The following is a 27,306-nucleotide window of genomic DNA, read 5'->3' on the forward strand; positions in this document are numbered from 1 at the left end:
AACTAACATATTCTGATATCAATTAATATAAGAATTAGAATATAAGCTGATACTAGGTAGAGAAGCTCTACATTTTAGAATCTTGGTGTTTATCGCTTAAATCTTTTTTTTAAACCATAATGACATTTTAAACATTCAACCTTTGTTTGTTAAATCCGTACTCCGGTTTCAGAGAATGTACTTGTACTACTGCTCAATCACATGACCTTCAGGTTTTAATTTGTATACGAATATATTGCTATCGCTTTTCCACAAGTACGCGACAGGAGCAGCAACAATATTCTCGTGCGAGAGCTGAGACAGGATTGATAAGAGAATGCTCCTCATCAATTATCATTTTTACACCTCGCGGCCATATTTTCTCCCACTCTTTCTCCATGCTAAACTCACCCGCAGCACCTTAAGCGCCTCCTCGCAGACCTGCATGCCGCGCGACTCGAACACCTCGACGCAGCCGAGGTACTTGACGGGGAAGGTGCAGGTGCCCGCGCGCACCGCCGCCTCGTCCGCGTGCCATTGGTGCGGCCGCGCCGACTCCGGCGGGGAACCCTGTGGTTGGTTAACGGCTCGTTATAGCTCACTGGGATTCTTGGATTAATAAACACTGGGGTTTCTTCCGGGTTATTAGATGCTCACATTGAGGTGAGTGGGGTTTTATATCAGGTCTTTGGCTATTGACGCTGGCTGCGAGCAACGAATTACGGGTTATCGCAGGTGCACTTAGCAACGAGCATGCGCTGTAAGTAACCGTAAAAGTGTCCTGGCTGACGTGACAATTGCCTCTTGCACGTAAACAGCTCTTACTAGTTGGCAGTTGCTACTGATTCCATAGACAAAATCGTTATTAGTCTATCCAGTCTTTTATAAAGTCTACCTTTACATATTTATAACTTATTCTAGTCTTTTCCGTCTCTACCCGATAAAGACTTCCTACATCGTCAAGTTCCACTCTACCCGAGGAGAAACCTCAATTTTTTCCCTAGAGAGACTAATCTCAAGATATGCCTCTTCAAACTCATATCAGTATGCCATACAATATTCAGTAATCACCTTGCGTCGTCGGAAGGACTCGCGGAAGGAACGTCGCAGACGCTCCATGCTCCGCGGCGGCGACAGCGCGGCGCCCGCGCGCGCCCGCCTCAGGGAGCTGCGGACCGACGACTTCTGGAATACAACAAGATGCACGTTAGCATGACACTCCAACGGGCTTAGCTTGGCCGCAGTAGAAATGCGAAAGAATAGAAACGCTGACAGTTTTTGCGGACATACTGACTTCCTTTGTTAATCCATCACTTTGTCTACTTTACAGCGAGAGTCTATGGTGGCCTAAGCCTGCAACCATGCATACTTTCAATGGAAACCCTTTCAAAGAATAGTTGCAGCAAGACGGAGCCGGTCAGTATAAGAATTCATTTTAAGTTACTAGACTTAGGTGCAAGAGGGTGTAAGTAGATTATTTGGCTGGACAGCGGGTTTAAGTAGACGAATGCATCACATTAAGTGAGGACAAGTATCTGGCGTTCTAGTGATTTGATCTGCTAATTTAATGTTTTAGCTGTATACGTCTTGCGTGTAGACTGCAGTGGGTTGAAGAATGTTAAGTTGCTAGACGTAGCTGTCTCTTTAGGAGTTTATAGAGTCATTAGACGTAGACATCACCTAAACTTACTAAACCTAGCGGTCCTACAGTATTCCTGACCTCTTTCATGACATGTTAACAAGAGCGAGGCGTGATGTGCAACGCAGTCGCGTGCAACTATGCACTCTACATTGATTAGACGCAGAGCACTGCAGATACCTAGCATGACAAAGTCTAGCCTAATACTCGTATAAGTACTTATATTCAAACTACAACACAAATTACAAAATGTTGAAGTTTTGTAACTCGCCAAGGTTTGGACCATAGCCAATATTCTTTACTCGAAAATTTTGTGAAGCAGTATGTAAACAACTGTACGTCAAAGTAAAGAACGCCCACACTATCATGGTGCATCTAACGTGTTTGGCTTCGTGAGAGGTCAATAGGTGCATGAGTGATGACTACGGTAAAAACAACCACGCCCGCACATTGTTGACATCCTATGGTCCAAACTACAAGCGAACATTTCTATCACATTTTGTGTCTGTACTAGACAAGTGGCTTTAATCAGCCCAACATCCGTATTATTAGTCGTTTTCTCGAGATTTTCTCCACTTGACTAACCCTCAATCCTCTAAAATCAAAATCTACAAATTACTAGCAAATGTCATAATTTTTGAGGATTGTGATTGAATCGAGTGAAGAAAATGTCGAGAAAACTAATGATACTCGGAGCGTAAGTCTATTGTAAGTTCTACAAAATTGTAGGCTAGATTCTATAATCTAGCGAGCTTTTAGACAATACTAGCCCAAGATTATTTGAGTCAAAAAGTCCATGCGGTGAAAACACCCTGTTATGTAAAACCATCAGTTAAAAACGTGTAAGTAGTTTATGTCATTTATAAATATTGTAGATAACATTTTAGATATCATTCCCCGCATTATTTACTTAAAAATTAGGAAGTTTCGTCTTACATCTTTAATTTAACCGAGATAAGATTGCGAAGAATTTAACTATGTGTTTAAGAAATTATGAAATCAAATGTACATAATAAGATTTTTTCCTCATCTGAACATAACATTTCTTAATTATTATTATGTCCCAATAATACAAAATACTCTTTCCCTCAAACTTATTAAATCGAATTTAAGAACAAGGTCAAACAACGAACTAAACTGCCACCGGCCCTTGCAGTAATATTAGCGCTATTATAAACACCAAAATTCAACTTTTTGGAGGAGAGAATCCCAATTTTTTTTACACGTAAATAATGAAACAAAAAATGTGTAATGTGAATGGGTCACGTTCGTATGTCAGAGTGATAAGCTGCTGGGTCCAATTACATGAATCTGGAGCACACAGGCACTGGGGAATTGTGGACGTGGCTAACTTCATTTTTAACCGATTACCAAGATTACACGTCGCAATTAAAGTCATTTAATGCTTACTTAACTGTAATTAATGACGAGTTTGACTGAGAATATATCGTCGAACTTACATCAAAATCTCCATTGAATAGAACTTGAGTTATCCTTATATTATATTTCTGAGTGCGGACTGCGGCCATAAACTATCATAATAAGCTGCAAGAATGCTATCATATTTGGTACAAATAATATTAAAAACAAATGAGACAAATGAAGGATAAGGGCGAAAGACCCATAGACAACATTTAAACAACAACAAACAACATTTAAACAATAATAATTATGAACCCGTCTACTAAAAAGAGGTATTTATGACATACAAATAGCCCACGAATTTAAGTTTGCCTGCATCAAGTCATATAAAAATAAACTAATCATCTGGGATACACTGTTGGCAAAAACTGAAAACTGTCTGCTCTACAATCAAACAATAACAAAATTTTTAATTATAATAAATACCCAATACTCCGCTATTAAAATACATTTTATTAGGGTTATTAATCCTTCTATGGGAAATTCAACCATATGTTTAAGTGAGGTATTCGGTATTCCCTATTTACATGAAGTATGCAATCGACCACATGTCATGATGTCAGTCATATTGGTAGGGGTGATAATATTACTGTAATAATATATTTCACTGAAATCAAAATTCATATTATTCTAGTTTAATTTTGGGATTGTAAATAGGAAAAAGTTATTTAAAGTTAAACAATGATGAATTAGATACTGTATTACGTAAGATATAATTTGGTAAAAATATGAAAAGAAAGTTGTCCAGGAAGGATGTTGCAAATTAGAATAAAATAATGTGTTTTTATTAATTTAAAAAGTTGAATTTAAAATTTAAATATTAATATACACTAGAGATCGCCCAATGGTCGAAATTCGACCTTACTTGCAACGACATTAGGACTACTACCTATATTTTGTAAAAAATATTGACTTCATCATAGTTTTTTTCAATTCTTGTCTCTGGGACTCAGCTGATCTCAGACTGGCCGTTTAAGCATTGTCTAATAGTATCTAAAATTAAATAAAAAAAAACAATAATCCATTTTCAATTTGTTAACGTGTTGTCAACAGACTTCAACCATAAATAAAAGAGTATAATTCGTATGTATAGGCTTGTCACTCAAAAATCTGTCATTTTTCCTAGTAGTAGTGTCATTGTGTGTGTAACGTTTTATTTGTTAAAAATATATATGATAAAAGCATCATTTTAAAATAATATTAGCTCGATGAACTCCTTCATCATATAAACTATAACTGTGCGAAATTTCATGCACCTACGTTTCCCCATTTTTCGTAAAAAGGGTTACAAAGTTTTTCTCTCACGTATTAATATATAGATAACTTGTATTTGAGTTAATTAAGGGTATTGAGCATCTTTTACTAAATTAATAAAGACGTAACTACTTCTAATTTTGGTGCTTAGGGTAACCAACATTTTTAGGAATACAGGACAGTCAGCAACTGTGTTAAAAACGACTACCACATTCCACAATATTACTCATTGCCTCATTAGCATTCGATGATGCATGCGCTGGCCTCGTAACTCGTAAGGACCATTTGATTTGCAAAATAATATTGACGTCAGCGATATTATGTATCGTAATATCTTTGTCCATTAAACCTTCACAAAATTACTGAAAACCCTCAAAGTGGATGTAACATTATCCTTATTTATAATCAGGAAGAAATTCCTGACATCCTACTTCAATATAATGTGCTTCCTTTAAAGAAAGAATGTACTTATAGGTGTTATTTGTGTCATCAAGTACCAAGTGTATAATTGTTGATGCCTACATAATATTGTCGATTGCATGAACTTATTAATCAAATTCGTAATACGTATTGGTAAGTGCAAATACTCGTATCAATAATTACAGTTAATTATTAAAATTCCAACACCACACAATTATTGCAACCCGAATAATATAAACAGTGTAAGCTAGCGATGTATTTTATCGTATAAAGTGCCTAGTTGTAAAGTCGTTTACATTTTCAACACGCAAAAAGTCATTTAAATGCGAACCATGAAGTGAAGGTCTCGTAGTATGTTAAATGTCAAACTCAGAATATATACAAGGCTTCTCAATTATTCGACGGATGTGTCTGGATACCAGTTTTTGTACATTCTGACGGAATATGTGTGAGCGTGACGGTTTAACATGTAACGAACAGCAAAATACACCTAATTCAAATCCAACGTGGAGCTATAAACGCACCGCATCTTGGCAAGCTTTCAAACCCCGGAAAAGCTTGATAAGATTACGAACGAAGAAACGTAAACAGTGAAGGATTACAAAAGCAGCAAACTAGAAAGTGAGATAATGGGACAACGGCGTGCGTAAATATTTAGTTTCCAAACTAAGAAGTACGCGTTAAAGAGTTAGTGGGACTAAATACTCACACGATTATGAATATAACACTTGGATTGTATGAATAAAATAATTTAGTCGTTGATGTCTCGCTTGTAACTAGGCCTTTACATCCGTTGTGGATGATTTATACAGTATTTTTCAGAGCGAAGTAACCACTTCTGAAATACTGTAGTGCCTAGGACAAGATTTTTAAATGACCGTATGGTTGCCCAAGCGCATACGGCATTCTCGCATCATAGTCGGCCTAGTCCAGAGGAAAGAACTAGTCAATACGTCTGGGACCAACTATGTGCGGGTTTCCTCACGATGTTTTCCTTCACCGTACGAGCGTCCGTATTATGTACTTGAGATCTGAAAATGTCTCATAGGTACGCGCCTCCACCCGGGTTCGAACCTGCACCCTCTATGAGTGCGAACCGAAGGTCTACCCATTAGGCCACGGACGCTCACTCGCTTGTAAATATTATGCAAATTAACGGAACTCGAGAAGGTCATCAAGTCGGGGTTTAAAGCAGTGTATAATTTTAATCCGTCTGCGATAAAGTTAATTGTTAAGCAAGAATACAATACAATCACGATGAATCAAGTGACCGAGGAAAGGAAGACAATAAGTCACTAATAAAATAACTGTTCGTACCATCTTAAGATCGGCGTTCTGCACTTGCGCACGATCCAAAGGTTCGTGAGGCGAGGATCCTTGATTGCCCATTGTTATTGATCGTTAACGGACGACACAACTCGATAAATACTGCTACTGCTGCATATTCTTCACAAACTTGGCGACACTTAGCACAGTCCGCGACAAACTTTTAAAACTCAAACTAGTAACGGCTGTTTTGCAACATGACACATTCGCGCACACTCGTTACCCGACGTTACTGTAGTCCTCCTCGGATAGAGACATTTCGCTTCACCCAATATGAGATAACTATTTCGTAGTATCTGATGCTTCACAAACATATCAAATCTTAAAACAAACAACGGTTCCGTGAAATATGGAATGTAAAGTCCTCAACCGTAACTATTATGACTAAAATCACGTCCCATTTTCTGCACGATGCTCAATCACAGTAATATTTGTTCACTTCACTTAAAAATTGCAAATCGAGACGACCACCATTTATTTCACGAACGCATCCAGCATGGACCCACTTTCGAAGATGCGGTAGTCACAAAAACGAAATCGTGTGAATTCGTTAACAATAAAATTTAAAAACGGGGGTCATTTTTTCCCACAAACGATGAATAAACGCACGGAGGCACGTTGAACCCGGTACCCGGTTAGCGGGGGGAGAGACGGAGGTAGCTGGGAACGCCCGTGCGCCAGCTGAACGTTATTTTTTCCCACAGCATTGTTCCTCGGACCGTGGCGGGACGTTCGGGTCTAAGTTACTATCGGTAAAGCACTAAAACGTAAACACTGATTCACCGGGTATCACTAAACTACATTTTGACTAGACACAAAAAATTGAGTAAAGATGTGTATTCGGGTGTGGGACGGGGCGCGCGCGCCGCGCTCGAAGCGGACAACTTTACTGCGGAGCGCGCGCACGGCTGGCGGCATGCGGTGTGCAGAAACCCTGCCCGGTGAGCCCCCCGGACGTCCCCGGCCTCGCCCGGCGCCCGCGACCCGCGCCGCTAGACCGGTCCCTGCATTGTTAAGATTGACGAGCGGTGAGATCATCGCTAGCCAGCCTTTAATTTCAATTCGATAGTACTGGACGATTAACTGCCCACATAAAGCTCTAATTACGAGAAGTAATTGCTTTAAATTTTCTAATGAGCTCCATCTAACGACTTGTTAATAGCGCATTGTTCATTTTAAAAAGCTTGTTCATTTTAAAAATTTTGTTTTTCGGAATCGAAGGTTTTACAAACAGCGCAACTTTTTATAATTGCCAAATCAAATTAAATGTTTCCTTTTATTTTTCCTCTTTTGATATTATACTTTAAAAAACTCAACGCTAAAATGCCGATTGCCTCTTAACTAGATATTAGATAATTAAAATTTTAGAGCCGCCATGAGGCATAATTCATAAATAACGTTTACGATATTGAATTTATGAGCTGCAATATCTCCAAGTCTATCAAAACAGCTTCCCAAGCTATAAACTATGTTTATTTCATAGTCTTATATTTTATCATAGAGTCAGATTATTCGATCTAAGTACTTTTCTTTTAAAATGTCCTCAATCCTCATAAATTGAATCCAGTTTCTTCTTAAAGTTATTTTAGTTCGCCCATAACAAGAAATTGGTAGGTACTATAACAATAACATAAACCTAGGATCAATGCGCCATATTCACTCTCTCAAGGGCACAATATGTTCGTCCTTAACATGTGACCAACCTTTACCAAAAACCAGGACAAAATACTATTTTTACAGTATAAAAACCTGTCGCCAAACAAAAATCTTGAACCGAATTATACAAAAAAAAACTATATATCTTTTTTATTATGTGACTTCTCTTGCCTCGTCCTTATTTGAACTTCACTAGTTTAGTAGTTTCAAAAGTTTCTGAGCATCCGTGATATTTGACAGATTTTTTTGACGTGCTTTGGCCCACCACACATTCCCACCGTTGTATCTCCCAACGGATATAGTAAAATATGTCAAAGAATTCTACTTCAAATGGTAAATGTCCACAAAAGTTCGTGACTATGGTCACCTCATCCAAAGCATCTGGCGGGGCGCGTGCTGCGCGGGACGGATGCAGGTGGTCCCGGCGAAGCTTACTATTGGCTCAAGTCGGGTAACTTACATTTTGCTACTGACTCTACATTCTACGATTAATTCATCAATTTTAATTTGCAATTTCAAACTTCAATGTCTTTGTCGGATATTTTGCAGACACTCTTGTAAATGCCACGACAAAAATTCGCGAGGATCGCTCTGCGCGCATCCTCGCTTGTTTTTGTTAGTGACATATTTTTTCTTAGTGACACATTTCTTTTGCGAATCTTTAATAACATTGAATATGGTCTTGCTTTCTTCAGATATTATTATCCAGTTTTCAACTCTCTCAACTTCAACTCAACTCTTGTTTTGATGTATCTTTGGTCTGGTCTTTTTAAATGCCTGCTCCAGTATTTTCTTCTAGATTGTTTCAGTAGAAACGAGTCTTTTCCATATTTCTCTTATTATTTGATAACCAGACATCACTTTACTTAAAATAATTTAAATATTCACGAGTAACGACTTTAGTACAAAGGTAGCTTTCAGTTTTCACAATGAATAAATTATTAGGATTGTTATAAATGTTATAAAAATCTAATAACTAATTTTTATCTTACATTTTCGTTTTCTAAGAAAAGGGAAAATGTAAATCTCTTTTGTTAATTTTTAAGCTTAGTTATTACTTTATTTTAGTCCGAGCATTTATTAAGTAAACACATTATTATTTATTTTTACTACCTTAATTAACAAGGTAGTAAAAATAAAATAACTTAAAATATATTACGAGCATTCGAAAATATTACTCAGTTTCATTTCTTTGTTATAAAAATTCGAATATCTAAGGAAAATTACCGGAGAGATTAAGACCGGAGCAAACACTCTAAATTCAAATCATCTTAATAACAATTATTAAGTACATTTCAACCGGAATTACAAAATCGTAAATTGTATAAGGCGAATGTATGTGCTTAGTTTTTAGGGTTCCGTAGCCAAATGGCAAAAAAACCCTTATAGATTCGTCATGTCTGTCTGTCTGTCCGTCCGTATGTCACAGCCACTTTTCTCCGAAACTATAAGAGATATACTATTGAAACTTGGTAAGTAGATGTAGTCTGTGAACCGCTTTAAGATTTTGATACAAAAATGGAAAAATTATAAAAAGTTTTAGGGGTCCCCATAGATACAACTAAAACAAAAAAAAAATCATCTAACCTATGCGTATGGGATATCTGGACGATTCCATTATCGCGGGTGCAACAGCTTGACACACTTAGAGCTTCCTACAGGCAACATGAAGCATATTTATTAATAAAATATCCCTTGAAGGGATACATTTTAACTAGTTTAACTATCATTTATAAATGAAAACCTTCATCAAATGTATGAAGGGCCACAAAACAGGTCTGAAGTGCCATCGCGGGTGCAACCAATTTGACCCTCCATTAAGAACTGCGATGAGTTCATATGTGAATACTGGTTATTGCGAAACTTTTACAAAATAACTTGCCTATATTTCAAAATAGCATAAAACAAAGAAACTATGTAACTAGATAAAAGTAATTATAGTAATAAGTACTAGAAATTATAACCATTTCTACGATCGCGGGTGCAACATCAAAATTCTCAAATCTCTTAAAGGTGAATTGAATCGTAATTCTCCAACAAATTTTAAAATTTTCGATATGGAATATATAATGATACTAGTAAGTTTGTAATAAAACCGCACCAAAATGTAGTTTTTTTTTAATTTTCAGTTGTTTATTGGCCTGACAAACTTAATCGTCTAAATCACTAAAAACGATTGAATAGTGTAATTTATACAAAAGATTTCGACGTATTGCTGTTTAACTATATTACAACTAAACATTAATTTGAAATAAATGCTATTTTAATTTAAAAATACGGGAAAAAAACATCGCGTCCCTTAGATGATTTTGCTTAAAAACGCTCTAAATTATTCGAATTCTATTTTTTTACCGATAAAAGTTGTTTTGTTAGTAAATACACATCTTCTTACGTATATTTCAATTAAAAAATGTAACTAATGCCACATTTTAAAAATTCTCGTTAAGGTCCGTCTCTTGGGGAATGGCCCATCTATGGATAGGTCTTCAAAAATCATATTAAGGTTTCTAATATCATTTTTTTCTAACCTGAATAGTTTGCGAGAGAGACTCTTCCAAAGTGGCAAAATGTGTCCCCCCCCTCTAACTTCTAAAGTAAGGGCATGATAAGTCTAAAAAAATATATGATGTAGACTACTACAAAAACTACCAACGAAAATTGGTTCGAACGATATCTAGGCAGTAGTTTTTTTTATACGTCATAAATGGTAAACCTTAATTTAACTTTCATTAAATCAACTGAAATCTTATATCTTTAAACGAGCAATTCTTGTATATATATATAATTGGAATCTCGGAATCGGCTCCAACGATTTTCATGAAATCTATACTAATATTATAAATGCGAAAGTATTTCTGTCTGTCTGTCTGTCTGTCTGTCTCGCTTTCACGCCAAAACTACCGAACCGATTGTAATGAAATTTTGTATACAGATAGTCTAAAACCTGAGAAAGGACATAGGCTACTTTTTTAGTGGAAAAAAGCGTTGTAAGGGGGTGAAAATGCGTAAATTTGTTCAAATTACGTTAGTTCCAAAAATCCATAATAGATGGCGCTATGCGTCTCCTACATCGCGCTAACGCTTGCCCGAAAGTCTTTCTATAAGAGGTGGTATTATCTTACATTTAGTTTCCGATTTTTTTTCGTTGTTATTTCTTATTTACGTTATTTAATAAATCAGTACTTTATCTATGCAGTGAGCCAGTGACATAACCTTAAACCTATCAATGATAAATAGTTTATGGGTAAAGTTGTGTAATTGCGAGGCTAAATAAGCTTAAAAATTTGGCGTAAAATATAAAGTTTAATTAAAAAAATTGAAATATTATGTGCACACTGCACAGCTATTTTGATTTAAGGGGTACCAGGTTTTTTTTTATAAAAGCTTTTGACACCAAGTTTGTTGACATCGCGCGCTATAAGGTAGTAGGCCTCATGTAGACACGACGTTCTATAAGTGTTAACTTTGTTAACCTACTTAGAAATAAATATTTTTCATTTCATTTCATTTTCATTTCATTTCATATAAACTGAAGTCAACGCGGACGAAGTCGCGGGCAACAGCTAGTTTAGTATATAGGGGGTTTCGGGGGCGATAAATCGATCTAGCTAGGAATCATTCTTAGAAAATGTATTTTATTCGTGTTTTATCGATAATCGATATACTTACTGAAAAATATGACACTTCCTGACATCTATTGGCGAATAATAATACTATTTTGCTGCATTTGCAGCTAAAGCTATTCCATCAGATGGCGTTGTTAAGTAACACGAAGCCAATGAGTGTTTGCTATACCGATAACCGAGCAAAGCTCGGTCATCCAGGTACTATGAAAATAAATCAAAAATCTCTTAATTTCATAAAAATAAACCTTATTGCTGCTGCGGAACCCTTCATGGGCGAGTCCAACTCGCACTTGGCCGGTTTTTTTTAAATGAAATAAGGGGGCAAACGAACAAACGGGTCACGTGATGGAAAGCAACTTCCGACGCCCATGGACACTCGCAGCATCAGAAGAGCTGCAATTGCGTTGCCGACCTTTTGAGAGGGAATAGGGTAATAGGGGAGAGTATGGAAGGGAATAGGAGAGGGTAGGGAAGGGAAAAGGGTAGGGGATTGGGCCTCCGGTAAACTCACTCACTCGGCGAAAATAACAAACACAGCGCAAGCACTGTTTCACGCCGGTTTTCTGTGAGCCCGTGGTATTTCTCCGGTCGAGCCGGCCCATTCGTGCTGAAGCATAGCTCTCCCACGTCAAATTGAAATGATATCAGAATTCCCAGAGTAATTTCCTTTCGCGCTTTCAAAATACGTTATCTCAAAATCACGGATATAATATGACTCACATATTGAAATGTGCCTGAAGTTCCGAACGTTCAAGTGAACGAATTAGCTACAAAACAAAAACAACTTATCTTGTGTATCAAAATATAATATGCATCATAGTGAGATAAGGGGACACTTTTAGAGGGTGCAAATGTTATTTCTAACTCAAAAAATAGTCACCCCTAAAACCCACCCTTATAATTCCAAGTCGATTTTCTTCCACCCCACAGTGATTGAAAATTCTAAAAAAATTCATGCTAGTATATTTATAGATCCTACATACGATGGTAATATTTTCAACCTGCGGACTCACCCCTAAAACTTACCCTTAAAATACAAAGTCGATTTTCTCCCACACCACAGTGATTGAAAATTCTAAAAAAATTCATGCTAGTATACTTATAGATCCTACATATGATGGTAATATTTTCAACTTGCGGACTCACCCCTAAAACTTACCCTTAAAATTCAAAGTCGATTTTCTCCCACACCACAGTGATTGAAAATTCTAAAAAAATTCATGCTAGTATACTTATAGATCCTACATACGATGGTAATATTTTCAACTTGCGGACTCACCCCTAAAAATTACCCTTAAAATTCAAAGTCGATTTTCTCCCACACCACAGTGATTGAAAATTCTAAAAAAATTCATGCTAGTATATTTTAAGATCCTACATACGATGGTAATATTTTCAACTTGCGGACTCACCCCTAAAACTTACCCTTAAAATTCAAAGTCAATTTTCTCCCACACCACAGTGATTGAAAATTCTAAAAAAATTCATGCTAGTATACTTATAGATCCTACATACGATGGTAATATTTTCAACTTGCGGACTCACCCCTAAAAATTACCCTTAAAATTCAAAGTCGATTTTCTCCCACACCACAGTGATTGAAAATTCTAAAAAAATTCATGCTAGTATATTTTAAGATCCTACATACGATGGTAATATTTTCAACTTGCGGACTCACCCCTAAAAATTACCCTTAAAATTCAAAGTCGATTTTCTCCCACACCACAGTGATTGAAAATTCTAAAAAAATTCATGCTAGTATACTTATAGATCCTACATACGATGGTAATATTTTCAACTTGCGGACTCACCCCTAAAAATTACCCTTAAAATTCAAAGTCGATTTTCTCCCACACCACAGTGATTGAAAATTCTAAAAAAAATCATGCTAGTATATTTTAAGATCCTACATACGATGGTAATATTTTCAACTTGCGGACTCACCCCTAAAACTTACCCTTAAAATTCAAAGTCGATTTTCTACCATACCACAGTGATTGAAAATTCTAAAAAAATTCATGCTAGTAAACTTATAGATTCTACATACCATGGTCATATTTTCAACTTGCGGACTCACCCCTAAAACTTACCCTTAAAATTCAAAGTCGATTTTCTACCATACCACAGTGATTGAAAATTCTAAAAAAATTCATGCTAGTATACTTATAGATCCTACATACGATGGTAATATTTTCAACTTGCGGACTCACCCCTAAAAATTACCCTTAAAATTCAAAGTCGATTTTCTCCCACACCACAGTGATTGAAAATTCTAAAAAAATTGATGCTAGAATATTTTAAGATCCTACATACGATGGTAATATTTTCAACTTGCGGACTCACCCCTAAAACTTACCCTTAAAATTCAAAGTCGATTTTCTCCCACACCACAGTGATTGAAAATTCTAAAAAAATTCATGCTAGTATACTTATAGATCCTACATACGATGGTAATATTTTCAACTTGCGGACTCACCCCTAAAAATTACCCTTAAAATTCAAAGTCGATTTTCTCCCACACCACAGTGATTGAAAATTCTAAAAAAATTCATGCTAGTATATTTTAAGATCCTACATACGATGGTAATATTTTCAACTTGCGGACTCACCCCTAAAACTTACCCTTAAAATTCAAAGTCGATTTTCTACCATACCACAGTGATTGAAAATTCTAAAAAAATTCATGCTAGTAAACTTATAGATTCTACATACCATGGTCATATTTTCAACTTGCGGACTCACCCCTAAAACTTACCCTTAAAATTCAAAGTCGATTTTCTACCATACCACAGTGATTGAAAATTCTAAAAAAATTCATGCTAGTATACTTATAGATCCTACATACGATGGTAATATTTTCAACTTGCGGACTCACCCCTAAAACTTACCCTTAAAATTCAAAGTCGATTTTCTACCATACCACAGTGATTGAAAATTCTAAAAAAATTCATGCTAGTATACTTATAGATCCTACATACGATGGTAATATTTTCAACTTGCGGACTCACCCCTAAAAATTACCCTTAAAATTCGAAGTCGATTTTCTCCCACACCACAGTGATTGAAAATTCTAAAAAAATTTATGCTAGTATACTTATAGATCCTACATACGATGGTAATATTTTCAACTTGCGGACTCACCCCTAAAACTTACCCTTAAAATTCAAAGTCGATTTTCTCCCACACCACAGTGATTGAAAATTCTAAAAAAATTCATGCTAGTATACTTATAGATCCTACATACGATGGTAATATTTTCAACTTGCGGACTCACCCCTAAAACTTACCCTTAAAATTCAAAGTCGATTTTCTACCATACCACAGTGATCGAAAATTCTAAAAAAATTCATGCTAGTATACTTATAGATCCTACATACGATGGTAATATTTTCAACTTGCGGACTCACCCCTAAAACCCACCCTTAAAATTCAAAGTCGATTTTCTCCCACAACACAGTGATTGAAAATTCTAAAAAAATTCATGCTAGTAGACTTATAGATTCTACATACCATGGTAATATTTTCAACTTGCGGACTCACCCCTAAAACTTACCCTTAAAATTCAAAATTTATGGAACTTTCCACGACTACATTCAAGCTCGACCATCTGTGACGTAACGCTTTGAGATATTTCGAGACATTGTGGTTTTTTACTTGGTTTAATTTATTTAAAATAACCCACAGCAAAAAAAGTTTCTCTCGCAGAAGTAATACCTACACTAATTAAAAATATAGAAAACATCGACGGTGTGTCGTTTTCATCGATTGCTAAAGGATCTCTGTGTCATTCGGTAAGTATACATTTATCAGTCATCTTTTTCGTATTTTATTTCATTGGAAGTAATAATATAAGTTTAAATAATAGATGCCTTATAGTTAAAAATATTTGTCAATAATAGATAACAGGGCAGTTCCATGTAAAAGTCTACCATAAACTAAAAAAATTAATACCCAATTTTGGTATTAAAAATACTTACCCTTACTTAGGATCTATAAGTATACTAGCATGAATTTTTTTAGAATTTTCAATCACTGTGGTATGGTAGAAAATCGACTTTGAATTTTAAGGGTAAGTTTTAGGGGTGAGTCCGCAAGTTGAAAATATTACCATCGTATGTAGGATCTATAAGTATACTAGCATGAATTTTTTTAGAATTTTCAATCACTGTGGTGTGGGAGAAAATCGACTTTGAATTTTAAGGGTAAGTTTAAGGGGTGAGTCTGCAAGTTGAAAATATTACCATCGTATGTAGGATTTTAAAATATACTAGCATGAATTTTTTTAGAATTTTCAATCACTGTGGTGTGGGAGAAAATCGACTTTGAATTTTAAGGGTAATTTTTAGGGGTGAGTCCGCAAGTTGAAAATATTACCATCGTATGTAGGATCTATAAGTATACTAGCATGAATTTTTTTAGAATTTTCAATCACTGTGGTATGGTAGAAAATCGACTTTGAATTTTAAGGGTAAGTTTTAGGGGTGAGTCCGCAAGTTGAAAATATTACCATCGTATGTAGGATCTATAAGTATACTAGCATGAATTTTTTTAGAATTTTCAATCACTGTGGTATGGTAGAAAATCGACTTTGAATTTTAAGGGTAAGTTTTAGGGGTGAGTCCGCAAGTTGAAAATATTACCATCGTATGTAGGATCTATAAGTATACTAGCATGAATTTTTTTAGAATTTTCAACCACTGTGGTATGGTAGAAAATCGACTTTGAATTTTAAGGGTAAGTTTTAGGGGTGAGTCCGCAAGTTGAAAATATTACCATCGTATGTAGGATCTATAAGTATACTAGCATGAATTTTTTTAGAATTTTCAATCACTGTGGTATGGTAGAAAATCGACTTTGAATTTTAAGGGTAAGTTTTAGGGGTGAGTCCGCAAGTTGAAAATATTACCATCGTATGTAGGATCTATAAGTATACTAGCATGAATTTTTTTAGAATTTTCAATCACTGTGGTGTGGGAGAAAATCGACTTTGAATTTTAAGGGTAAGTTTTAGGGGTGAGTCCGCAAGTTGAAAATATTACCATCGTATGTAGGATCTTAAAATATACTAGCATGATTTTTTTTAGAATTTTCAATCACTGTGGTGTGGGAGAAAATCGACTTTGAATTTTAAGGGTAATTTTTAGGGGTGAGTCCGCAAGTTGAAAATATTACCATCGTATGTAGGATCTATAAGTATACTAGCATGAATTTTTTTAGAATTTTCAATCACTGTGGTATGGTAGAAAATCGACTTTGAATTTTAAGGGTAAGTTTTAGGGGTGAGTCCGCAAGTTGAAAATATTACCATCGTATGTAGGATCCATAAGTATACTAGCATGAATTTTTTTAGAATTTTCAATCACTGTGGTATGGTAGAAAATCGACTTTGAATTTTAAGGGTAAGTTTTAGGGGTGAGTCCGCAAGTTGAAAATATTACCATCGTATGTAGGATCTATAAGTATACTAGCATGAATTTTTTTAGAATTTTCAATCACTGTGGTATGGGAGAAAATCGACTTTGAATTTTAAGGGTAAGTTTTAGGGGTGAGTCCGCAAGTTGAAAATATTACCATCGTATGTAGGATCTATAAGTATACTAGCATGAATTTTTTTAGAATTTTCAATCACTGTGGTGTGGGAGAAAATCGACTTTGAATTTTAAGGGTAAGTTTTAGGGGTGAGTCCGCAAGTTGAAAATATTACCATCGTATGTAGGATCTATAAATATACTAGCATGATTTTTTTTAGAATTTTCAATCACTGTGGGGTGGAAGAAAATCGACTTGGAATTATAAGGGTGGGTTTTAGGGGTGACTATTTTTTGAGTTAGAAATAACATTTGCACCCTCTAAAAGTGTCCCCTTATCTCACTATGATGCATATTATATTTTGATACACAAGATAAGTTGTTTTTGTTTTGTAGCTAATTCGTTCACTTGAACGTTCGGAACTTCAGGCACATATATTGAATCACGTTTCGCGCCGTTACGCGTGTTAAAGGTAAGGCTTCACTGTATGAAACAAGAGTTAAATTTAAAACAAGCAATCGAAATGCCATGCTATACAATCATATTTACCAAAAGACACATAAAGTTATCACTAAATGGAATTCAATTACAAAGAAGTATCTATCTAAGCATAAAACTACTGAGCTCAGTGCTCTACATTCATATTAACCAAAAGTCCTATTGCTGAAGACGCGTAAAAATATTTTGAGCCTTATCATTGTTGCAATAAGGTGCGCAAGCGCAGCAAAATGAAAGGGGAATGCAGGCATTCTTTGGTATCTGTCCTTCGGTAAAAGGCTTTGTAGTGTCGCTTGAGCGTGACGCATTGACAAAGTACTCGCATTATCTATACATCTATACATATAAATAAAATTGGAGTGTCTGTTTGTAATATTGAAAGAACCGTTTTTTACTACATGCATATTAATCTAAATACGATACATACACCAAAACAACATTTTTTACAATTTTTGTCTGTATGTCTGTCTGTTTGTTCCAGCTAATCTCTGAAATGGCTGAGCTATTTTGCCGGGACTTTTTTTGGTAGATAGCTGATGTAGTAAGGTGTAACTTAGGCTACTTTTTAACCGACTTCCAAAAAGGAGGAGGTTATATTTTACTTTTTTCATATTTGTTAGCGGACTATCCATCTTTGTTATACTATGTTAACGCGGACGAAGTCGCGGGCAACAGCTAATCCATTTATAAAGCACAGGTACTGTCAGGCTTACCACAGCCACTATAACGTTACATTCTACGGAAGAAGAAAGTGACAGATCTATGACAAAGAGAATCTGACTTTTTGTCCGGGCTAAACTCTATCTTTTTATCCATCTATCATTTAGTCAGTAAAATCTGTCACTATCCCTATTATTTCTTCGGTGTTAATTAACTGTGGAATTAAATTGTGGTCACGCTTAGACTGGGCTGGCAAGTGAAAAAGGAGCTTGCTAGAGCGCTATGATACAAACTTATCAGCCAAGTAGAAACGAACACTTTTTTTTAATGGGCTTTGGCTTCCCACCACTGTATCTCCTGTGTCGCCAGGATCGACAGCGGTATCCAACCACGAAAACCCTTTGATATGATTTTAGGGAGCCCGAGGGACATGCTTAAGCTGTCTTGGGACCCGCAACGAATTTAATCAGAAGAAGATAGGAGGAGTAGGAAGTATAACTGAAACGAACACCTTAACACCTTTTGATCTAATTCGTACTTCTTTCTGATGACTTAATAGGAAGCATCGATCTTACTTAGTTGACCTAAAATGAGGTTTCAAAGAAGCCGCGCTATTTATGTCACTGAGTGACTGAACTGTTAATTGTAGAGCTGTTGGATAATTAAATGTAACTCCATATACAAAAATATATATCATTTAGATACAAAATATCTAAATGATAATTAGCTACAAACACCAAACACAAACAGGCCATAAAATGGCGTTTTAACAAAGAGTTAGGTGGGATTTCACCAAACACACATAAAACTTAGTTCCCATTGAACGCGTTCATGCTGCAACGTAAATCTCGTTTTGTTTCGTATGGATTTCACAAACTTCTTTTGATCGCGATTATTAAATCTAAGTTTACGTGACGTCACGCGATTATTTTACATGTCTTCATCATTTTAAAGCCTTTTCACGTTAATTTAACTACAAAATAGCAAGAAAAAATACATAAACTAACAAACGCATGTGTCAAAACTGTCATCTTGACATTTCTTTTGTTTATGTTTTTCGTTCCGCCATGACAGGGCTTGAACGGGTTTTATGACGTTAAACTTCGGACTTTGGGCGTTCGGAAGATAAAACTCGGATTTGCTGTGAACGCGTTCAGTTTATGCTGGTGAAATGCATTTCGATGTTATAATCGCGTTTATACGGTTCAGAGTGCTTTGAACGCGTTCCATTTCTTTGGTGAAATCGCCCCTTAGCCATTTAACCCTCCGACTTCGCCGGGTTAAATATTTAATTTTTTAACTCGTGGTTAAGTCTTAACTGTTGGCAATGCAAGAAAATATAAATATTTAATCCAGAGTTAGAAGTTAACTCAGAGACAAATTATTTAACCCTGGAACGTGCAAGCGGCCCTTACTATAATAATATAATACCTACAGGATTACGTGCATAAACAGAAAAATAAAATCTCGTAATTTTATCTCTAAGTACAGTGATTAAGTTTCTATAATTATTTCGATGTATTTACTTTTTGTTATTGTTCAATTAGGTTCAAAAAATATTCGCTAACGTTAAGGCATGATAAATCTAAACTTTTTATTATGTGGTAAATGCTAATCGCTATGTCCAATAACTGGTTAGTACACTACAGCTATTATATTATTATTATCGTGTAGTTATAACCTCACTGCGAATTATTTGTCATGACTTGCCAATAAAGGCCACACATAATTTACTATTATTTATTCAACAAATGCACTTATCAATATAAAAAGTACCCAGTAGTCGATACTCAGACACGAAAGTACCCAGTAGTCGATACTCAGATACTCTAACATCGTGACACGAGAATTTTATACTATACTAGCTGTCCCGGCAAACGTTGTTTTGCCATATATTTTTTTTTGTATGAAAAATAGATGTTGGCCGATTCTCAGACCTACTCAACATGCTCACAAAATTTCATGAGAAGTATGGCAACGAAAATTGTGACACGAGAATTTTATATATTAGATAAGATAAAGGCAGTACAAAATTACTCGTAATTACATTTTATTTAACCTATACCAGCTTGTTTGAGTAATCATGGCATTCTATAATTACCTAATTTAAATTACCTATACGTCTATGATATGACTAAAGACTAAATGAATAATGACAAATAGACTAGACAGTAGACTAGAGTCGTAATAATATACGAATCACCCCTATGCCTACTATCTAATATGGTTTTAATATTCGAATGAACCACAATTGCAATGAATATTGCAGAAGTTAAATACAACAACCGCAGTATTTTTTTTTAAATGTAATAAAGGTCATTAAAATAAACTTTTACATGACGATTTTTTTTTTAAGTAGGTAGAGTCACAGAATATATTATATTAGTAGTACCAAGTAGAGTGTAGACGTAGGTACTTTACGTGCTGACGTTATAATACAAGTGGTTTTATTAAATAAATAATTTAGTATGCAAAACAAGCACCGACTAGTTATAAAGTCACTAATTTAAATAGCAAGTAGTTGGATACGTTGGCAGAAAACGTAAATAGTAGTTACTAGTTAGTTATACAGGGTGTAACAAAAATAAGTGATAATACTTTAGGGTGTGTACGTGTTCCTTGTAGAGAGTTCACTGTGAAAGTAGCAGCGCTGAAAGAACAATTTTTTTTTTTCACTTTTGTATGGGGAAACTCGTGACGCTCGGGCCCTTGCCCATACAAAAGTGAAAAAAAAATTTCGTCTTTCAGAGGTGCTACTTTCACAGTGAACACTCTACAAGGAACACGTACACACCCTAGTCCCTAAAGTATTATCACTTATTTTTGTTACACACTGTAGAGCTATATTATGTATTAGCTACAGCGTGTTTTAAAATTAATAATAATACTCCCCACACCGATTTCGGTGGCCAGTTTCATTGAAACCAGGCCTGTTACGCAGGAGTAATTTTATAGTGCCCAAGTGTGTGCGCAGTACACAAGAGCACTCTCTATTCCTTTACTCTCATCCCAGTGGGTTTAAAATTATAATAATAATAGCAATAAAAATATCACTCTACGGTAGAGTCTTCAAATCCACGTCTTGTAAGTTGTAGTAATAAGGTAGCGTATCTAATTTCTAACTCTATCTCCTTGCTGCCTAATTACCTGTCGGGTTTGTTTTTTTTTAATTTAACAGAAAACCGTTTTGTTTTGTAAATGTTCTTAATCATGTGGCGCTCTAGCTGTAAATACCAGACTATTACTATCCAACTTAAGGTGTAAATAATTACTAACCATCATCTATTAGATCTTATAAGGATAACTAATCGTTTATCTAATTGATATATATTTTATGTGCAATCCAAGCGCAATATCTTACTTTAATCAATTCCTCATATGCAAGTAACATTAATTAACATTTATTAACTTTGAGTGGCGTCAAGTATACCGCGTTCTTTGTACCGTATCTTTAACCGATTTCCAAAAAAGAGCGTGAAGTATTTTTTGCGCCCTGTGCTGTGTACGAGATTCTATAACTGCGCCCCTGTTTCTTTTTTAGATATTATAGTACCCGAGCAATGCTACGTATAGGCCCCTCTGGTCTGGCCATTCTTGCGCCCCCAAAGAGTCTACGCCCTGTGCCTGGGCACCGGTGGCAGGCTGTGATGCGTAGCTTAATACAGTGTTCGTGACAAAAACACAAGAAAATCCCGAGTCCCGACGTCGCACTCCAAATTTAGCAACCCCTTCGAGAAATAAACTAAAAAAGCTTTTTGTAATTGTACATTTTTGTTCGTTTTACTGAATCAGTTTTTAGCTTCAAGGTGACCAAACAAATGCGAAACAGTATAGGAAAAATACTGTTTATACGCTTTAAATAAAAAAAAATAAGATTTTATGGAATTTTCTATTACGGTCCTGTGGGAGAAACATCGACCTGCCCAGGTTCCATCGCGCATTTTTGAGTTTTTGATGTTTTCCTTTTATACTGCTCTCCCGTTTGGTTTCCCGGTACATCTTTATTCCTAAGTGCTCATAATATTAGCTAATAAATTATAATATGTTTTGAAGGCTCAATTAGTTTGCAACTAAGTACCATGTCTACTAGTATAAGGTATTAGTGCTCAAGTTATTTAAAATACCTGGTACGATGATAAGTAAGAGTGAATTCAGTGTTAAAAGGTTAATTGCGTTTTATCTTCAATTTCCAATTCTAAGTACTGTTTATCTCGGCGCGTTCACACGGAGCGAAAGTCTATGTAGCTCTTAATAATGCACTCAGTAATGATGATAACTGTTACTTAGGTATCTGCTTTTACTAATTATGGCTTGTGCAGGCTTTAGTTTAATGGTTTAGAAAGTTTTCATAAGCCTCTAAATGAATCTATACTAATATCTATACTAATATTATAAAGCGGAAGAGTTTGTTTGTTTGAACGCGCTAATCTCAGGAACTACTGGTCCGATTTGAAAAATTATTTCAGTTTATCTTTAGAACTACTGAAGCAATTTTTATGTTATTTGGCAAACATGAAGAATAGACCACGTGAAGGGACAAAGGCTATTTTTTGCGGAAAAATGTACGGTTGCGTGAAATTCCTAAATTACGCAAGCAAAGCCGCGCGGAACATCTATATATTATGATAAAATCGTAGGAAAGTCAATTCTGTACATTGAATATTTTTGTGCAATAAATAATACTTGGGATGTGAACTACTATGCTAACGCGGACGAAGTCGCGGGCAACAGCTAGTAATTTATAATTATAATTTAAATACATAGAGTTAGGATTAATTTGAGAAAAGTGGAGTTTAGATTTTTTACAGTAGTTCCTGAGACGCATACAGTAGCGCGTTCAAATAAGCCCTTTCCTCCCGTTTTTTCTACATTTTCCTCTATTTCTTCGCTCCTATTAGTCTTAGCGTGATAAAATGTAGCCTATAGCCTTCCTCGATCAATAGGCTATCCAACAGTAAAAGAATTATTCAAATCGGACCAGTAGTTCCTGAGATTAGCGCGTTCAAATAAACAAACAAACTCTGCAGAATTATTATATTAGTATAGATATGATTTAGAACTATTTAGAATAAATTAGTTCATATCAACATTTAGGTCATTATAATTCTAAATGTCAATGCCGCCAAATTGAGTCTCTACATTTTATCTTAATGTCATAGGTAAATACTTGACAGGTCATTAAAATAATTGCTTTGAACCACAGATTTTAGAAGTAAGAGATATGTTATAGAGCGTGTCACATGTCGCCAAATCCTGCCCATATGGGCACAAATTGTCAGTCGCATGTCAATCACTCCACGGCTTACACGTTTTCACTACGCCGTAAATTGTGAACAAAATGCTGACTTGTGCTATAATTACCTACAAAAATTGCAGCGATACTGTGAATTTCAAAAATAGCGGGATCACCTATCACAGCCAACTGTAATTTATTCGACTTTTTAATTAAAAAATCAATTATTCTTCACGAAAAATATTCTTCACGAAAAATGTTGCGTGAACTATCAAACTAAGGCACTAGTGATGTGGTGTGATGCAGATTTTGGTATCGATATTTTTATCGACATTTTTTATGCGGTTGCGTTATTACTTATTAGCTACACTAATATTATAAAGCTGAAGAGTTTGTTTGTTTGAACGCACTAATCTCAGGAACTACTAGTCCGATATGAAATTTTGAAGTATCCTTTCAGAGTTATATAGGTAGCTCATAGCCAAGAAACAGAGGAAAATGTGGAAAAAACGGGGAAAATTATTTGAAAGGGCTTATCTCACGCACCATCCAGCAATGTTTATGTTGTTTGGCATAAATAAAAAGTAGACCACATGAAGGATCATAGGCTATTTTTTTGGGCTAATTTGTCTTTGAAATTCCTAATTTACGGGGGTGAAACCGCGCGGAAGGTCTAAATTTATTATAAATATGCGGAAGTTTTATTTTATAGTCGAAAGAAGTGGTGCTTTAATGCTTACTCATATAATAACTTACAATAATTTGTGCATCTTTGAAGAATGATTTGTATTACCTTCATCGCTTTTAGTCCTATTTCAGTTTTCCAAGTGACGCAAAATTCAAAGAGAAATGTATGAAAAAAATCGGCCAAGTGCGAGTTGGCCTCGCGCACGAAGGGTTCCTTATTATAATAAGCAAGCAAAATTAGGCAAATAATGTGTTTTTGTATGGATCCTTAATTATTTTAATTATTTTGATTTTATTATTAATTGTTCAAGTATCTACCTATAAATACAATGGAGTATTTTGTACTTTTCAAGTGCCTAGCTAGTACCTGTTGCCATTATTATTATCGAGCAAAAAATAGCAAAAAAATCACGTTTGTTGTGTGGGAGCCCCCCTTAAATATTTAATTTAATTTGTTTTAGTATCTGTTACATAATATACATACGATAACAGACATACACAATCTGTGAAAATTTCAGAAGTGTAGCGGTTATTGAGATATACAGCCGAGACAGACAATAAGACATCGAAGTCTTAGGAATAGGGTCCCTTTTTTCCTTCTTAAAGATATTCAAAAAATAATAAGCGGGGGAAGTTAAAACTGTTGCTAGTTTTTTGTCTATCTGTCTGTCTGTATGTTTGTTCCAGCATCACACGAAAACTACTGATCCGTTTTGAATGCGGTTTTCGCAGATATATTTGAATGTTTGTTTATCTATTGCCTAGTTACGATTTTGCCAAACAGCTGATTATTTTTCCGAATTGAGTTGGTCCCATAGTGAAAGTTTTTACTATGGGACCAATTTCGTAATCGTAATCACGGATGATTTCAACCCCTTTCGGCCTTTAAGTTGTTATATCTTTAAACGAGCAATTCTTGTATATATATATATATATATATATATATATATATATATATATATATATATATATATATATATATATAATTGGAATCTCGGAATCGGCTCCAACGATTTTCATGAAATTTAGTATATAGGGGGTTTCGGGGCCGATAAATCTATCTAGCTAGGAATCATTCTCAGAAAATGTCTTTTTATTCGTGTTTTATCGATAATCGATAAACTGAAAAATATGAATCTTCGTTCTGAGCAACTAATTGTTTTAACGACCAGCAGATGGCGTTATTAAGTAACACGAAGTCAATGAGTGTTTGCTATACCGAGCAAAGCTCGGTCATCCAGGTACTAATAATTAATCGACACCGTAGATAGACCGGACATCACTAGACCGTTGACCGTGTACCGTTGACACTATGCTGACAATATAGTGTCATTGAAGTCGGCGACATAGGTTTCCATATAAACGGCGCTACATAACACTTCTCCTTATCTTCCTGTTCTGAGCTTTGAACGTTTTAAATTTGGAGCACGCTGTATTTTCATACTTTTTTATAACCAAAAAAATGTGCAGATGAAACAAAGGACATTGGCACTGTCACGCTTTTGCAGACCATAAAATTACTGCCGCCATTATTGTCTATAGACTATAGTGTTTCCACAGTATTTCAGTGCATTCATTTTGTATCCCGTTAGCTTTTGTTCGAGTTCGGCAGCACGGTGTACAGTGATCTATGAAAATCTATACTGTGCATCACATACTAATTTAAACAGTATCAAAAATTGTATAGTGTACAATCTTATGCTAAGTACATACGGTTTTGCTCGATCGAGCAATAACCTCGAGCAAAACCCGCGGCTCGGGCTTTCGTCCACACATTCAGCATTGCTCGATAGTTTTATTCTAAATCGATATATTTAATTCCATCGAGCCGGCTCGATGCGAGCCTTCGAGCGGCTCGAAAGTCGAAACGAGCCTTCGAGCTGTGAGTTTTGCGGTCCACACAGTAATAATTACTCGATTTAGAGTAAAACTATCGAGCAAAACCGCATGTGAGTACTTAGCATTACAAGGATCTTATGTCACTTGGCCGACACTTAAGGGTCAATGCAGACTTCAACGCGACGCGTAGGTGCATTTCTAAATTTGTATGGATTTGATAGACTTTAATTGCGTGAGACGTATTGCAAATCTGTCATTTACGCGTCACGTTGGTTTGAATTGACCCTAAAACGATACGCGTTTCTACTTATTTCATCCAAATGTAAAACGATAGTTTAATCAATAACTAAATTTATAGTGTGTGTAAACAGTTGTCTTTCAAGAGACGCTTTACAAGAGCAACACAACAGCAACGTTAGTTAATAGTTATGATTTTAGCCACGCCTTAAAACATCCTTGGAGAGCTGTAAGTTCAGTCAGTAAAAGTTGAATTTGACACACGAAATCATTTCAGTATGGAAAAACATGTGTTATCTAGCAAGTAGCAAATAGAGTTTTTCTATTACATTATCAATTATCATCTTAGTTTTCGTATCTTAAACCAGACAAAAACAATTTCAAACATTGTTGTTATCTGTTTGTCAAACAACTTTTTCCATAGGTACTTTAAAGTTGCTGTTTTATGGATGACAAAATATGACACGTATTTAATGGATTTTAAGTATTTCTCTAAGACCAGAACGAGTACCTAAATCTAAATATATATAACTCAAAGGTTAACTATGATCTATCAACGCACAGCCCAAACCACTGGACGGATCGGGCTGAAATTTGGCATGCAGGTAGATGTTATGACGTAGGCATCCGCTAAGAAAATATTTTGATAAATTCCACCCCTAAAGTACTATTGAAAAGTAAGTTAAGGCCATACATAAATAAAAAAAGAACCTCCTCCGTTTTTGTCAGTCGGTTAAAAATAGGAGTCATGAAAATCAAATCGTTGTCATGTAGACGAGTTCTCGTATTGATTGAAACAAGCGGCTTAGGTTAAGTATAAATAGAACACCTATCTACTTACTGGCGCACGTCAAACCTTGGGTAATCGTGTAACTTACAGGTGCCTTGGCTTTTAGGCCAGTTACTTTACTGAGCATGTAGATTGTAGAGTAAGTAGATATTAGGCACGTAACTTAGAATAGATTCAAGATTAGATTCTGAGCAATTTCCAGGCAATTTAAACAAATTGAACAATTAAAAATTAAGAATAGCAGCTCAAGTACAAATTGCAACAAAAAATAGATAATATCATCCTATTGTTTTATGCAGTAGCTAAGTATTAACAGTACATATTTGCAAACCGTTCTTTTCACACATCAAAATAAGGCCAAGTGCCAACTCTATAATAGATACAGTTAATTGTACAATAACGGCCCAACGCTATATGGAGCGAGATATACAAAAGAATCTAACCGATTGCGCGCTAAATTTGTTCACGATTGATTACTATGTATTTAACGTAACGATACTTTGATCATGTT

At 35.4% G+C, this 27,306-nt stretch overlaps 1 protein-coding gene across 3 annotated transcripts in view; it reads right to left on the reverse strand.

Moving 5' to 3' along the window:
* Positions 1 to 27,306, reverse strand: part of LOC121739913 (protein numb) — a 64,625-nt gene that overhangs the window by 15,409 nt on the left and 21,910 nt on the right. For 2 of the 3 annotated variants that reach the window (XM_042132522.1, XM_042132521.1), the window contains exons 2-3: positions 1,051 to 1,164; positions 391 to 549 (exon numbers count right to left, since the gene is read on the reverse strand). In XM_042132522.1, coding sequence (XP_041988456.1) covers positions 391 to 549; positions 1,051 to 1,098 — 207 coding nt within the window. In that variant the 5' untranslated portion in view covers positions 1,099 to 1,164. Of the gene's footprint in view, positions 1 to 390; positions 550 to 1,050; positions 1,165 to 6,031; positions 6,436 to 27,306 lie in introns of those variants that run through there. The other variant, XM_042132520.1, reaches the window with a different exon arrangement.

Source organism: Aricia agestis, chromosome 2 (genome assembly GCF_905147365.1).
Source record: "Aricia agestis chromosome 2, ilAriAges1.1, whole genome shotgun sequence".
In the NCBI taxonomy this organism is placed as follows: Eukaryota; Metazoa; Arthropoda; class Insecta; order Lepidoptera; family Lycaenidae; genus Aricia; species Aricia agestis.